Here is a 16,070-nt window from a genome sequence, read left to right as displayed (position 1 = left end):
TGTCCAGAGCTTATCACAGGCCACTATACTTATTTTTCAGCCTGATTTATGAGGGCTTTGAAAAGGTCTAGTGATCCCATAGGCTTCAGTAATGCACAGGATTCAGAGCCTGTCAATGCCATGTATAAGCACGCTCTCCACCTTTTTCCCCACATTCTTTTTTTTCCCTACCTTGTTTGATAAATCAATGTCTTATTCATCTTACCGTGACAAAGACCACCTGAAGAAGACCTTCTCCTCTTCCTATATTATGTGTTACACTGATAAAAGCAAGTGATGATCTGGGCCTTCTTGTACCCAGTTGGATGTTCTAATGAACCCACAGGCTTGCTGAGGTTAACACTTCTCCGAGCTGCTTCTCTTCCTCCGCAGCGGCCAATGCTACCAAATCCACCTCTAGATCCAGAGAGCAGTTCCACATATAGAGATGCTGCCACAGGGGCTTCAGGTCAGTCAGTTCACAAAGCCACATCTACTATCCACTATCTGAAAGTCTGTTTCTATCAGCAGTATTACTAGCTTTTTGTTTTTCAATCACATCAATCTCTTTCCTCATATGACTTGCTCTTTCAGTCTGATTATTATGCGGTGTATTCCGATGCTCAGCCTCAGTAAATCAGACTCTCCTCTGGAGCCAAACTGAGTCATGGCATGCTAGTATAAATCCCAGCTTTACAAAAGCAAGCACGCTCATAATGAATTGATTGTGCATTTGTTGTGCGGAAAAAGAATGATCTCTTTTGCTGACAGAAAGCCACCGCTTCCCTTCTTTATTTGTCCTCTGTTGATTCATCATGCATGCAGTGTGTTCCCAAGCTCAGAATTAGTCATCAATTGCGGCTCTTTCAAAAAAAAAATGTTGTGGTGTGTTTTCTCACAAAAAAGTCACACTCTCTTTAATTAGAACTAATGCTCATACTGCTGGAGTAATTTAAATAAATTATGTTTAAAAAAAACTATTGTTTTTGCAGAGATATTTCTAACCACTCAGCCCTTTGTTATTGTCATATACAATTTACATTTTACTGTCTTGTGAGCACCTAATGAAATATACCTAATGTAATTATTAATTCACTGATTAATGCCTTAAGCTAAGTTTTCTGACACTAAGGAAAATCTTTACTTAATGAGCACATCAAGGTCATTGTCAACGAACTTGTCAGTGCACTGCCTATAGTCTCAGTAGGTTTGCACATCCAGTATAGAGTTATTTTATGTATCAATGTGCAATCTGCATTGTTTCCTTTTAAATGCAGCATCACTCTCTTGCGGTTTTTGTGACCGCTTTCTCTTTAGAAATCCTTGTCAGGAACAAAGGACCCAAACAAAGACACTGTGTATGAGCGGCTCCTCTGCTGGGTAAGGGGAGGCTGAGCATGTGGATGTAACACTCAGAGGTCCATGTCAGTCATTCAGAGGCAAGCTGCGGCCTCTTAGGCATGCTCACAAATCCCATGTGCACTGAAGAAAAAGTGCGATAGAGAAAGAAAGCGAGAGAGAGAGAGAAGGTGCTTGTCCCACTGTCTTTCATTAGTACTGTGTTTAGCCATTAAACCAGGACTAAGCCACTGCTGGTCCAGAATATACTCAACCAAATATACAGAAGAAGCAGCAGAGACTTTATTGTGAACCTGCCTTTTTTAGTCAAATCACAAGCTGTTGTGTTTTTTTATTTTGGCATGTGCATGTGTCTGATTGCCTCCTGCAATCAGGCTATTTTCACCTAAACGAAAAAGTTAGCAAAACTGTTAGAGAGAGCTTTACAAAGAATATGAAGATTAGCGTCTGCTCCTCCCAGGTGAACACAGACAAGTGGAATGATAGATGGATGGAAGGATGATTGGGTGGATCAATGGGTGCTCATGAGAGCATGTGGGTTTGGTTGCTGGGTGTGGAGTCTTAGAGGGAGGAAGAGAGAAAGTAATTTGGCATGGAGCCCAGTTCTCAGACAGCTAGAAGGAAATGAAGTTGCTCATATACACTTCCTCTGACAGGCCATAATGATGTAAGAAACACAACAGCAGGACTCATTCTCACCTACACACACATACCAAGACTTACAGTAGAAAAAACAGGGTCTGACCTATGATTCAGTTAAACTTCTCTAATGTTAATATAAATGCGGTAGAAGATATGAAATGAAATGGATAATACACTGAAATAGATTTTTTTTATTTTAATACATGCAGTGTATTTAATATCACTAGCCTATACAAGCCTTTGTTAATATTGATTTTTACGTCTAGCTCTTTGGGTCTCTTCATCTCAGATTTTGACCCGGTCAGCTGTAGATATGCAGGAATGGCTCAGTGAGCAACAGGAGAGCAGATTGCTGTTCTGACAGAGCTGAGTGTGTGGAAGCAGGCCAGAGCGTTCACCCATCTGCAGTGTAGACATTAACCTTTAAGCCATGGAACAGGTCTGAACTGCAATCACTGCTCTGTGTGTCCAAGAATGTGTGTGTGTGTGTGTGTGTGGACATTATAGAAAGTTCAGTAACTGTATCATCCCCTGCATTGGAGCCCTTGTATATCGGGATCTTTATAATTTCCCTCAAGGTGCCCTGGTGCCAGCAGCAGTCTCCCAGCATAAATCAGAAAACTCACTCAGCCAGCAACAGCAGCGTCCTTCTGCATGAGCCTCTGCGCTGGGGAACTGAGGACGCAGAGCGGCAGACAGGCAGAAGGAGCAAGACAGCATGACTAGAGACACAGAGTGAGACAGCATAGCTGGAGAGAGAGAGTGACAGTGTGGCTGGAGACAGAGAGTGAGACAACATGGCTGGAGACAGAGAGTGGGGCAGCATAGCTGGAGACAGTGAAACGGCATGACTGGAGGCAAAGAGTGAGATAACATGGCTGGAGAAAGAGAGTGAGACAATATGGTTGGAGACAGAGTGTGAGATACTGTTGTTGGATACAGAGATTGAAATAGTATGGCTGGATACATAGATTGGGTCTCTGTTTAAATCATGGTTGGAGGTAAAGAGTGAGACAGTAAGTGTGGTTGGATATAGAGTGTCAGACCACGTGGTTGAAGGTAGAGAGTGAGACAATGAGTATAGATGGAGACAGACATTGAGACAGCATGGTTGGAGGTAGCGAGTTAGACACTGTGGCTGGAGACAGAGAGTGAGACAACGTGTTTGGAGACAGAGAGTGAGACTGTCAGTGTGGCTAGAGACAGAGAGAGTGAGACAGTGAGTGTAGGTGGAGACAGACAGTGAGACATTGTGGTTGGAGGTAGAGAGTGAGACCGTCAATGTGGCTGGAGACAGAGAGAGACAGCATGGTTGGAGGTAGAGAGTGAGACAGTGTGGCTGGAGACAGAGAGTGAGACCGTCAGTGTGGCTAGAGACAGAGACAGTGAGACAGTGAGTGTAGGTGGAGACAGACAGTGAGACAGTGTGGTTGGAGGTAGAGAGTGAGACAGTGTGGCTGGAGACAGAGAGAGACAGCATGGTTGGAGGTAGAGAGTGAGACAGTGTGGTTGGAGACAGAATGGTCTCACACGTGTCAGACATGCCTGGAGACAGATGGAGTATGATGCAGCCAAACAGCCACTTTCACTAAACAAATCCTGAAGGTTTTCTGCATATTAGCCTTTAGCTCTTCTGGCTAAGCTTACGGGTTGTGTAGTGTGGCTTTATGCTAAACCGAGCGTCTCGTTGCCCCAGTGTGAACTACAGATCTCTCTCTCAGCTGGACTGCATAGTGAAGCGTGGAGCTCCACTTTATGACGCTGTCTGATGTGACATTAGCGCAGTGTTGGAGTGCATGATGGTCATAATGTTGTCGCAGCTGTGACGTTTTTCCGAGTTCCCCGCTGCTCCCAGGCTGCTGCTGTCTTCCCCGTACGAGAGCTCTTTTATTGTTCGAGCATCATGAGCCTGGCTGTGTGACTAGCTTTAGGTGAGAACATCTGCCTGGCAAATAATTGATTGAGTGAATGAATAAATGAATATATTTACTGGTAATTGCATCCAAACACCACAAAATACAGCATCTACTCCTCTGTCACTATTTCTATCCTTTCGTCCAGCTAGACTGCTATTAATCTTTACTTTCACCTCTAACTGAATTCATGGATTCTAACGTTAATGTGATCTCTGCAGGCAGAAAGCATATGCAAGGTTGGAAAGTAAATAAAACATTTTTTACACTATTTTGGTGAAATTTATTAATGTTTTCTAAAGTACAGGTGTCAAAACAGGATATAGACAGAAAGAAAAAAAAATTTTGTGTTAAAACCCAATTGTCATTTTGGCTGTTTTCCAAACTTCATCTGCAGCAACATGCGACAGGTATTCCCAGACTGCCAGACAAATACAGTTTAAATTTCTGGGCAGTTGTGCATTTTCAGTTGTTCTTGTACACAGCTGTGAGTCTAACACTTTGGTGTTAATAGCATGTGGGTGTACAGACACTCAAGCTCACCCAGACCAAAGCAATCAGCATTATAACACCTAAACTCCTTCACTAAGTGCTCCTGGCCTTGTGCTATGACATCCTGCATCACAGAGCCTCACGCAGGCAAAGCTTCCCACCCCATCCTGAAATACTGCTGCAAAAACACTGATAAACAGTGCTGTGGAAATGTATGAAATGTGCTTTAGTCCTCAGCTTGTGTTGGAGTGTGCAGACAGGATGCAAGACACAGGAAGTGCTCACATGTTCCCCTTGCTCTATTGTGTTAGCTAATAAAACATTTAATTCAGTACTTGTCAAGCTTTTTACCACCTTTCAGTTTGTAATAATATTAGCTTGGTTCTGTGGTTCTCAAAGTGTTTTTTTTTTTTTTTTTGATAACACACAATTATCAAAGATATTTATTATTCAGTTCTTGTAGTTATTAGCCTGTTTCACTGGTTACTTGAATTGAATGGCTTTAATCCCAAACCTCAAAAAGTAACTCAAAAAGTATTAAGCCTCTAAGTATACTATCTGCTTGTACCTAATTCAATTTTATTTGTATAGCGCTTTTAACAATAGACATTGTCACAATGCAGAAATCCGGGTGTAGATGTGGATTCAGATCCCTAATGAGCAAGGCAGAGGTTAGAATGAAAAACTTGAGAGAAATCAGGCTCTAAAGGGAACGTATTCTTTTCTGGGTGATGCCAGATAGTGGGATTATAAACCATTACTCTTCTACAGCTGTATAATATCAATTCAGACAGTACAGTGTTGAAAGGATGTTTAGTATGAGCACCATAGTCTTCATGATTACAGCAGTTTGTTCTTAGGTCAAATCCCCTCCAAACATCCAACTAGTGATTAGGTTCATTATTTCAATTTGTACAGGAATGATCATTTATTGGATGTTCGGAGAGGATTCGATTTATTGATTATATGGTGTGTCAGGAGTTGATATTCATTTGATTCATTCTTTTCAGTGCTACTGTAAATACATCTAAAGACAACTGCATCTAAAAATATTTTGCTTTGTCTGATGCAGTCGATGCAGTCGCACATCACAAATTGTAGTCCGTCGTGATCTGCCTGCTCTCACATCACTCGCAGAAGCTTCGTAATGCAGAGAGGGATTCTGTAGTGGGGTAAATGTGCGCCAAGATATGTATCTATGTGTATGTTTGCGAGTGAATGCGTGTCCATATGTGCACTCTTCCCTCCTGTTCAATAATTCATCAATTCAGCGCTGCAGGGAACAGACATAGATTTATGGCCTGTGATTGTGCAATGTCTGGATTTATCAGGACCATAGAGAGAAAATTGACCACAACTACAGAAAGCCGTTTCTGCGTGTATTTGATCAGCATGAGAACTCATCAGAACGAGCGGCAGAGGGAAGGTTACAGAGAGAAAAGGAATGGAGGAATGAAGGGGAAGAAGAAAGAAAGAGAGACAGGTCAGGAAGGGGAGGGGTGTGGAGGTTTCATTAAGGGATCATGGCAGCCTCTTGGTGTTTCCCATCTTCATCCTCTGATCCACAGCACCCACTCTGCCTCGGCCTCTCCAATTAATATGGAACCCTTACAAGAAAATGAGAGTTTATTGATTTAGTTTAAGGCATGCATGTTTCTAGCGGGGAAAGCTATTCAGATGCGGGAAGGATAGATAAGTGATCCCAATAAGGCGACAGAGAATGATGTACGAGGGAGAGAGAGAGAGAGAGAGAGAGAGAGAGAGCATTGACTCAGTGATGTTTAATCTCTGTTCCAAAGAACTCTAATAGAGGCCGTTTGGCTGCATTTTATTTTGTTGGTAATTTAATTTGGACTGGGCTATTGTGGGGAGGGGATATGGAGAACGGACTCTCACAATGGTAGCGCTCTTCATGAGGAAAAAGAGCAAGGCTGAAATCCTAGATTACCCCCTCCACCCGTGACACTACCCGCTCATGGAGAGGCACTGGGATGTGACCACGGAGACAGACGGGTTATTGCCTGGACAGATTTCTCCCTGAGTTGATTTTCATTTTCTTGATTTTCAAAGTGGCCAGTGATCTGTAACAGGCCCTTCAGCAGGCAGAGGGAGGGGGCAGGAGCACAGTGGACAGAGGTTAGCCCACTCTCGCAATGGAAAATATAACTTAGGCCAGCTCGCCTCCCCTCCCTGTCTCTCTCTCTCTCTCTCTCTCTCTCTCTCAGTGACCACATCTACAGTTATCCTTCACAAATTACAGTTTTCAGATTGTCCCTGTACCCTACATATTTGTTTTTGCCTTATGAAAGATTTTAGGCAGTTAATGACAAAAAAAAAGAAAAAATGTTCCTCAACAGTTTGTAAAGAGGTTCTACTTGGAGCCTTTTCTAAATGGGAAACCCTCTGCTGTACATATAACCTTTAAGTTCTCCAGGGAAATTTAAAAAAAACCATTGTGCAAGATGTTTGTAATATAATTATCATGATGGTTTTTAGTAACAATATTATAACAGTAGAAGAGTATGTATTTTGTGATATATACATTATTTTGCAGTTTATGTAATAGCTGGTCTTGAAACTACATAATTGTGAAATGTATTATCTCTTGGCATATCTTCTGTGGATTTACCGGCTGGTTTAAACTTACGCTCCTCACTCTCATTCCATCATACGCTTCCTATTAGTTTCAGTGTAGTTGCCATATAATTAATATTTGCAGATTAATATGCTTTAAGAAAAATAACTGGACAATAACCTGGGCCTTCAAGAATTTATTGAATATTTTATCCCATTATTTAACACAGTATACCTGATTAAAACAGCAATCATTTTTTGACCATTATTTTGCAAAGCTCTTGATGCTATATGTATATTATCAAATATTTGATCGTGAAGCAGCTCAGAAGTGTCAGAAGTGCTATCTTTGTTCTGTGGATTAAGTAGCTAGTGTGCCGAGTTCGCCAGTTGTTCTCTCCTTTGTGGGTTGCCTTTTGGTCTTTGCTGTCACAAGTTCTGAAGGTTGAAGAGAAAAGCGGTGTCAGGAAGCTGATTGCTAGCACAGAATTTCTAAGACAATCTGAATCTCATATTCAGCTACTTTGCCACAGTGGATTAAGATGATCTAAGAAGGCTTTGTGGGGCTCGATAAAAATCAGGCACGCTGGAGAAAGGAGCACCGGGAGAAATTTTTCCCTTTTTGTCCTTCAAAGTTAATTGTTAAAGTTATTTTCCCCCTCACTGTTGCATGTGCTTTGCCAGGAAAAAAGAACGGCATGTTGTGCATGAATTTAATCACCATCTGAGAGATTTTCTGTAAATCCTCCAGCTTCAGATATGATCATTTGTTACTCGTTTGGACAATAAAAACTGTACGTGTCATTATGACAACAGGACATCAGTCTTATACCATAATTTATCACTGATTGACTGCTACAGTGAGTGACGGTGTGTCTATAATGACCACTGTGCATTGCCTTGATGCCTTCTATTTCTCCTGAAGTGAAAGGCTTTAGTTGAGCAGTGAAGATTAAGGCCGTGCGGAGAAGTGGCACAATGCAGTATTAAAAGGAGAGAGGAAGAGAGAGAGAAAGAGAGAGAGAGAAGCAAAGTGCTCCTCCAGTAAATCTCGCCTGTCTGTCTGTCACTGCCCAGTTAAAGGTTACTGTAATCTGAGCCGTGTAACACTCGAGTGGGCTGGAGAATGCTCTCACCAGTTAATAGTGCAGCTGTGATAGATATAGCCTCAGCCAGGCAATAGAGTAGCTAAGAGGAGAGGAGAGAACGGCTTAGCTCACCCCCTCTTCTGGAGATGCCAGAGAAGCAGAGAGGTGTCACACATACACACTGTGCAGTGTGGCTGTTTGAATTGTGAAATTAGAAGCCTTCACCGACAAATATTACTCCTCAGCTCTGGGCTTGGCAGTCTCTTTGCCATCCATCACTTTCATGCCATAAAGTCTGCCCGCCGCCTCATGGAAACTTTCCAGAAGCTTTTTAGACTTTTTTTTTTTTTTTGTTCCTGAAAGCATTCGGTTATTAGACAAATGAAGTAAGGCTTTACCGACTTCATTCTTATTCTTGGCAGTGTGCTTTTTATCATAAGGCAGATAGTCATTAATTTACAGAATCAACGCCGGGAACATCTTTTGTGATCTCATATTAATTTTTTCCCCCCGAATCCACCCCTCGGCAAAAATTACTCACATCGTTAAAAAATATTTAATTAGGCTGCAGTTTATCCACGGCTCGCAGGGGAGAAGGGATTTGCATGAAGCAGGTCACATGGCGCAGCGGTGAGGGAGATTGGATGTGAGCAGGGTTCAGGGGGTCACCGCCTCTGCCAAGGACTCCCATTTGCCAAGGTCAGCCAGGTAGCGAGGTTTTCCCCCGGGTCCCCACTCAGAGACGACAGCTCCAATTGGCCTTTAATTAGGGCCTTCCTTTAAGCCTCTGCCTGCTGTTGGTTTTAGGAAGCTACTCCATACTTTAACTCTTTGCTGTTGATTTTGGAACACAGACTGTTTTGTGTTATAGCACAGCTCCCAAAAAAATCATTTGCAGCTGTGTTAGTGTTGTACAGTTCTCCAAAAAGTAGACACATATAAAGGACGTAATAACATGCCTAAAAGATCTTCCTTTGCTTAATAACTTTATGCAGAATGTTTTTAATTCAGCAATGATGCAATATTAAAAAAAAAAAAAGATAAGTGTGCCATGAACATATGGGTTAAAATAAAAGTATTCAATTTGTGTTTAGATTTTTGTACCAACCAGAAAAATAATGTACATTTAAAGAATTAAAAAATGTAATTCATTTCGAACATTATTGGATTATTTACACAACATCAGTCAAGCCAGATTTTATGATTATTCTTTACACTTTATAAACATTTTTACTGTAAGATCTTGTATACTGTTAGGCAGATTGTTTTTTTCTGTACCACTAGAGCAAACCTGCAAAACTGATTTTTAAATTTGAACTGTTTTTGCCCATTTTTTATCAATATTGCCAAATATACTTGAAATAAATGATCCATAGGTGGAATGCATTGTGGTTTAACTGTGCATGTGGACTCGCATTTTAGCTGTAAGTCTAGAAGAATTTTTTATATACACTATATATACTGATAACAAAAAGTACATACTGTGTCTCTAGTGTGAAACTAATTCGTGGTGATATAGTTTATATATGTTTTAATTTGAAAATTCAAACAGATCACATCAGCTAGGTACAGGACCAATCTGGATAGTCAGTCAGGCCTGGAAAATCGTGTTCCTACTCCTTCAGTTAAATCTTGTTCTCCGGAAGAGCTCAATTTTCAGCTCATGAACATTCAATTCAATTCAATTCAATTTTATTTGTATAGCGCTTTTAAAAATGGACATTGTCACAAAGCAGCTTTACAGAAATAAATGGATTCACAAAAAAAATATATTGTAAATATGTGAATTTATCCCACATGCTAGTGACTAATACTAATACATGATAGGTGTACTGATACTAAAAGCAAAGACTGATCATTATCAGAAAATAGTACCTGAATAATGAATGATGTTGTAAGAATTTACTGTTTTCCATAACCTAGACGTGAATGCCGTGAGGAATATACGTCATGGTTAAATATCATGAATATGACTTTTGTTTTGTATACTATATGGTGTTTTATTTTAAGACTTTTTTCAAGAATAACTTCTGCTATCTAAAATATTGTCAGTTATTTAAAAAAAGTAGATTCTAACAAATATATTTACTCTTTGCTGTTGGTGAAACAAGTGGATAAGGCACCGATCCATAGAATAGATTCTGCCGACAGTCTCAGTTTGTCGATTTTCCTGTTACTGTGCGTTTTATTTTGTTATTTACAACCATTTCATCTCACATCGTGGCTCTTTATTGTGTGTTTGCACGTGTGGCCCCGACCAAATGTTGGAAAACTCCAGGCAGGTTAAGTGGCTGGGAGCGGGAGGTGAGCATGTGTGCAGTTGATGCCAGAGAGTAATTGTGTCATAATGAGGAGGATGAGGGCTGGCACGCTCCCATGGCTCTTCAGCAGGGTTCAGTGACACTTAACAAAGCAGCCTGAGGCTCAGAGGGCAGGAGAGAGCAACCAGTGACAAAGAGAAGCTACCACTAGTGTTTCACACAGCAAGTGTTTGTGTGTGTGTGAGTGAGTGTTGGTGTGGGGGTTATTACACTCATTAATCAGAGAAAGATGGAGAGAGGAAGTAGAAATAAAGAAAAAAAGCAAACAGGAAGGAAGCCGTCGATCATGTGATGAAAGTTGACAGTGGGGCTTATGGCTTTGATGGAGCAGAACACTTAATAGCAGATAGCTGACATTTCTTGAAACCCTGCTAATTAAAGCTTTTCCTTTTTTTAAGCAGAGCATAAAGTCCGTCCCTCTTTCTCTCTCTCTTCATGTTTAGAGAATCATGCGTTTTCATTAATCCATGCCAGTCAGTCTTAATAAGCCAGAGGAAGAGAGATGAGGCTGTGGTTTATATTGAGTGTCCTTCTACAGAATAAATGTGTTGCTGAGGGCACTGTCCATGCCCCCTCTCTACCAAGCGCAGCCTCATCTACTATGCAAAAGCTCACGCAGTAATCCAAGTGTCCTTTCTGCAATCACAGAGTATAATCTGCTGCTCTCTTGTAACACATAACACCAGTACTTTACCACATCTGCTTGGTGCACAATGCATATTAGAGTTGGTATTATTGTTAGCCCTCCCCATCTCCCCATCGCTGAGAATAACACTGCACAAGTGCTTTGTGGAAACACTCGTGTTGAAAAGTAGGCTCATTGTAATACAGTTAGAACAGTCGACAGGGCCGTGTTCATGAATTATAATAGACACAAAAGGTTTGTCTGCGGGAGACCTGGGAGAGAGAGATAGCTTTGGCATTTCATCTCCATTCGGAAATAGATTTTTTAAAGCACTCAGTGTAATGTATTCAGTGCACTGTTGCTGGCATACCAACACACTGTCATCTCTCTTATTATTCAAGCTTAATCCAATTGCTCATTTGAATCGCTATCATTCCTCCCATCCTCGTAATCCATGGTGCTGTTTGTCTCTTGAGGTTAAATACAGTTGTAAAATACCTCTCTCCTGTTTCTGAAAGAGCGTTTTGTTCAAAACGAACTCCAAACATGTGGAAATCGATCAGCAATCCTTGTCTCACCACATCACATCCACGGTTCCTTTGGCCTGTCGTTCACAGAACATCTGAAGATTTTTGGAGCAAATGCACCTCCTGCTTTGTTCTGAAAAAAAGCGTTGTTAAACTGTGAGAAGCACAAAGAGATTGAGGCTACTGTGGATAGAGTGTGTCTGCTGTGTGATTTTTCAGTAGTGCTTCAGCTTTAAGACATTGAATCTGGGGATGGAAGATATGTAGGATAGTTTGAGATGTGCTCAGTCACACATCAGTTAAAAAAAACTGCACTATTAGAATTAATATCCATTTGAATGTGTATGTGTTCTCCTTTATTGTGAAGTAATTAACATAAAGTACCTTTTTCTACACAATCAAAAGCCGTTTGATTTGGAAATTAAAGTATAATATGCCATATGCCAATCTTTGAATTGTGGAATATGTAATTATTAGGAGAAAAAGGCTAAATTTCAAGCACTCACATTAAGGAGTGTTGACCACACATGTGAGTGTGTGTGTGTGTGCATGTGTGTGTGTTTGTTTTTGTGATTTGTCAGGACTAAATTGTCCAGACTATATAGGAAAAACAGGGCTAACCTACAATGTAAGGGTCAGCAAGATAGTCCTGACAATGCCCTTTTTTTTAATAAAGCTATGTGCCTCTTTTTTCAACAGTGAAGCGGTAAACAATTTATTTTGGGGTAACTGAGGTTAAAGTTAGGGTTAGATTAAGTATTAGGTGTAGAAAATTCTTATTTCGTATAGATTGTAACATAAATACAATATACAGTATACGTTATATACGTTATATATTACTATGTCCTGAAATGTGAAGTGTGTGTGAGTGTGTGAGTGTGTATGGAGGATGGGCATGAGAACTCCACCTCTCCACTCTTAAATGGTTAATCTGCCACACATCCACTCTGTATTGTTTCTGCTGTGTCAGTGAAACAGCCCAGCTTGTATATGTGTGCACACTATATGACTGTGTCATACATTACACTATAGTTTTTGAATATTTCAGGTGTCTTTCCCTGTGCTCCTTTCTATTCTATATTATTACCTGTTACATACCCAGGACACAACTCACCGTAGTCATCATGTCTGCTCTGTGTGATTTGTTTCAGCTTGGAACAGTAGATTTCTAAAGAGCCAAACTGCTCTGAGGAATTGCACATTAAAGGGATTATTTGCATGTAATCCTAACGTCCCTGCAGGCCGAAACCAGATACACACAGCAGTGCAACACTGGGACATTTAGGACCCACAGGAGCATGGCAGTGCCACAGCTGCTTTTTTTTCTCTTTTTTTTTGCTTGTCCTCCCTAAAGTAAACTTCCCACTTCCTCTTATCTGTAAACTTGTGCTCCTAACATGTATTGTTTAGGGTACACAGTAGCTTGATGCTTCTAGAGAGACAGCAGGGGAAGGTCATCTCTGTTTTTCAAGTTCAAAACTGTTTTTTGAAAACATGAAGAATACAAAATATTTGCCATGAGTCATTACGAACATCAGCTTATAGCTTGTCTACACTCGTAATGGCAAAATAACTTCTGTCTATAGCAAAGACAGTGGGTGAGAATGGAGTTGGATGATATAAAATGCAACAAATAAAATATTTTTTAATAATAAATGATTCAAATGTGTGTGTATGTGTGTGCAGGTGGAATTGACAGGCAGCAGTGTGTTTGACTACGTGCACCCGGGTGATCAGGTGGAGATGGCCGAGCAGTTGGGGATGAAGCTTCCTCCAGGCCGGAGTCTGCTGTCTCAGGGAGCCGGGGCTGAGGACGGAGCGAGCTCAGCCTCCTCATCCTCACACTCTGAGACACCTGAACCAGGTAAGAGGAGAATGCTTTCTGAAATATCCTGTCCAGTTTGTTTAATTTAGCCATCCATTTGGTATTAGCAGCAAAAATTATACATATTTATGAATATAACTAATAGCTGGCTAGTGTTAGATGAAAATGAAAACAGTTATGACTATGGCGGTTATATGTTCTTAGAATGTTTTAGCCTTGCTAGCATATTTTAAGCATATGGCTAACGTTAACATAAGATCATGGACGCAAGAGTAAGACGCTCATCCTTCACGTGGCTTGATGGAAGTCCAAGTTAGCCCTCACCCTCTCCAACTGGTAACTGTTGTATGATGAGGTAAAGCTTGTTAGTGGAAGAAAATTAGATAAAAGTTCAAACAAACAAGCAAACAAATAAATAAGCAGAATATGACTCAAAAATCTTCTCAGAAATCCTGTGAAGATCCTGTTTCATGGTAGCTAGTTATTAGCGTTAGCAGTGAGGATTATGACCCTTTATGAATATGATTCCTCAGAAATCCATTCCTCAGAAATCCTGTCAGGCTAGTTAGTAGCGTTATTAGTGAGGATTATGAACCTTTATGAATATGATTCCTCAGAAATCCTGTCAGACTAGCTCATGGTAGCTAGTAAGTAGCATTAGCAGTGAGGATTATGAACCTTTATGAATGTATTTCCTCAGAAATCCTGTCAGGCTAGCTCATGTTAGCTAGTTAGTAGCATTATTAGTGAGGATTATGAGCCTTTATGAATATGATTCCTCAGAAATCCTGTCAGATTAGCTCATGGTAGCTAGTAAGTAGCGTTAGCAGTGAGGATTATGAACCTTTATGAATATGATTTCTCAGACGTCCTGTCAGATTAGCTCATGTTAGCTGGCTAGGCTGGTCTACATCTTCCCATTTTAGCAAGCAAGCTGCATGAACCAATGCTGTTTTGAATAATCAGTCATCGGAACCTTCTGAAGTCTAACTGAATAAACTTTATGTGCTGGCTATGCAGTGGTAGCGCTATTGGTTTAAGAATTATAGTACAATTCTAACAATAACAGTTTAACCTCTTTTCATAAAACAGCTCAGGTACCTGCAGTAAGCCCTGTCTAGTGAAATCGAAATGAGTCAAACTGAGCCGATAATGCATGCAGATGTCATGATAATTGACTTACTCAAATGACAATTGACTCACTCAGTGACTTGAAAATCATTGTTGTCAGCCATATTTGACTAAAGGACCTGGAAACCTGAGAACCTATAAAATGAATGTGCCAGTTTCAAGGTCCATAGTGGCGGTTGTTGATGAACTATCAGACTCATCAGTTAACGAGTTTCTGTCTTTCTTGAAATCCATTGAAGAACACCTAAGATGCCAGGCTAATAGGCCATAGTAACTATTGACAATATTAAATATACCCATAGTCACGAACTTAGTGATTATTTTGTGATTTGTAATTTTTTGATATACTTTTAGTATTTACAGATGCCTTGGAAAATTATTATACAAATCCCATAAAAATGCTAGGTGCTAACCGTGCATATTGTACATGCTTAAACACACTATGTGGCGCAATTTGGATATTAAATATTTCCCTGGATGAAATTAAACTTGTAAAATCAGATATTTGTTTCATTGAAGCATATTATTTGAGGCATGGTGTTGTCAGGTTGTCTGTGTGTCTTTCCACCCACGTGTCCATCCAAGATATTTGTAAGCGATATATATCTCAAGAACGAGTTGTTGAATGGTTGTAAGATTTATATGCAAATAGGATTGTAACCAGCAGATGAACTGATTAGATTTTGGAATTGATTCAAACAGAGTCAAGGTCACAGCAAGGCCAAATGTTTGAAACAGTTATACTTCAATAGCTTCCTTCCTGTTTGAAGTATATTTTAAGTATATTTGAGACATACAAATTAGTAACAAGAAAAGCTAGACTTGTTGGCAGCTGAAGCATCCCTGTCAATGCCAGTGGTGTCGAGTTCTACATGTTTTTTATGTAAAAACTTCAGTCTATGGAATTAAGGGCCCATCCACTGAGTGACATGATTCACTGACATGCCAACATTTCTATATAGGTACTCAACATCTGTATTCTGTAACACCAGACCACCAGATCACATCATTATTCTTAGTCATTATGAAATGCAAATACAGAAATGATCTTACCAGCATAGTGATCCTAGACTGTTAGATACACTGTGGGAGGATAGCAGTTTGGCCAAGACTTTTCCTCTTCTTCAAGTGTCACAGTCACCCCCTATTTTGAGATGTGAGGCTTGTGTATAAATATTCAAGTGTTTAGCTGTCACACCAGTGCTGCCAGAATTATTATTATTATTATTACTATTATTATTATTATTATTATTATTATTATTATTATTATTTATAATTGCACTATCTGGTGTCACCCAGAAGAGGCTGGATTCCCTTTTGAGTCTGGTTCCTCTCACGGTTTCTTCCTCTTGTCATCTCAGGGACTTTTTCCTTGCTACCTCACCACTGGCTCACTCATTAGGGATAGACTTTCCATTTTTGTTTACATTTTATGCCCAGATTTCTGTAAAGCTGCTTTGTGACAATGTCCATTGTTTAAAGCTCTATACAAATAAAATTGAATTGAATTGAATGTTCAGTTGTTGAAGTTAATCAAAGTACAGTACTGTGCAAAAGTCTCAGCACCCTATTTTTTTTTTTAGCACAAACTTTG

General features: G+C 40.1%; 1 protein-coding gene across 5 annotated transcripts in view; it reads left to right on the top strand.

Annotated features, from left to right (window-relative positions):
• The window catches only part of LOC113538944 (neuronal PAS domain-containing protein 3), a 224,378-nt gene that overhangs the window by 173,371 nt on the left and 34,937 nt on the right, over positions 1-16,070 (top strand). For all 5 annotated transcript variants that reach the window (XM_053237343.1, XM_026934425.3, XM_026934422.3 and 2 more), the window contains one exon: positions 13,207-13,384. In XM_053237343.1, the coding sequence (XP_053093318.1) occupies positions 13,207-13,384 (178 nt within the window). The remainder of the gene's footprint in view (positions 1-13,206; positions 13,385-16,070) is intronic.

This window comes from Pangasianodon hypophthalmus, chromosome 10 (genome assembly GCF_027358585.1).
Source record: "Pangasianodon hypophthalmus isolate fPanHyp1 chromosome 10, fPanHyp1.pri, whole genome shotgun sequence".
In the NCBI taxonomy this organism is placed as follows: domain Eukaryota; kingdom Metazoa; phylum Chordata; class Actinopteri; order Siluriformes; family Pangasiidae; genus Pangasianodon; species Pangasianodon hypophthalmus.
This window is presented reverse-complemented; position numbering and strand designations above follow the sequence as displayed.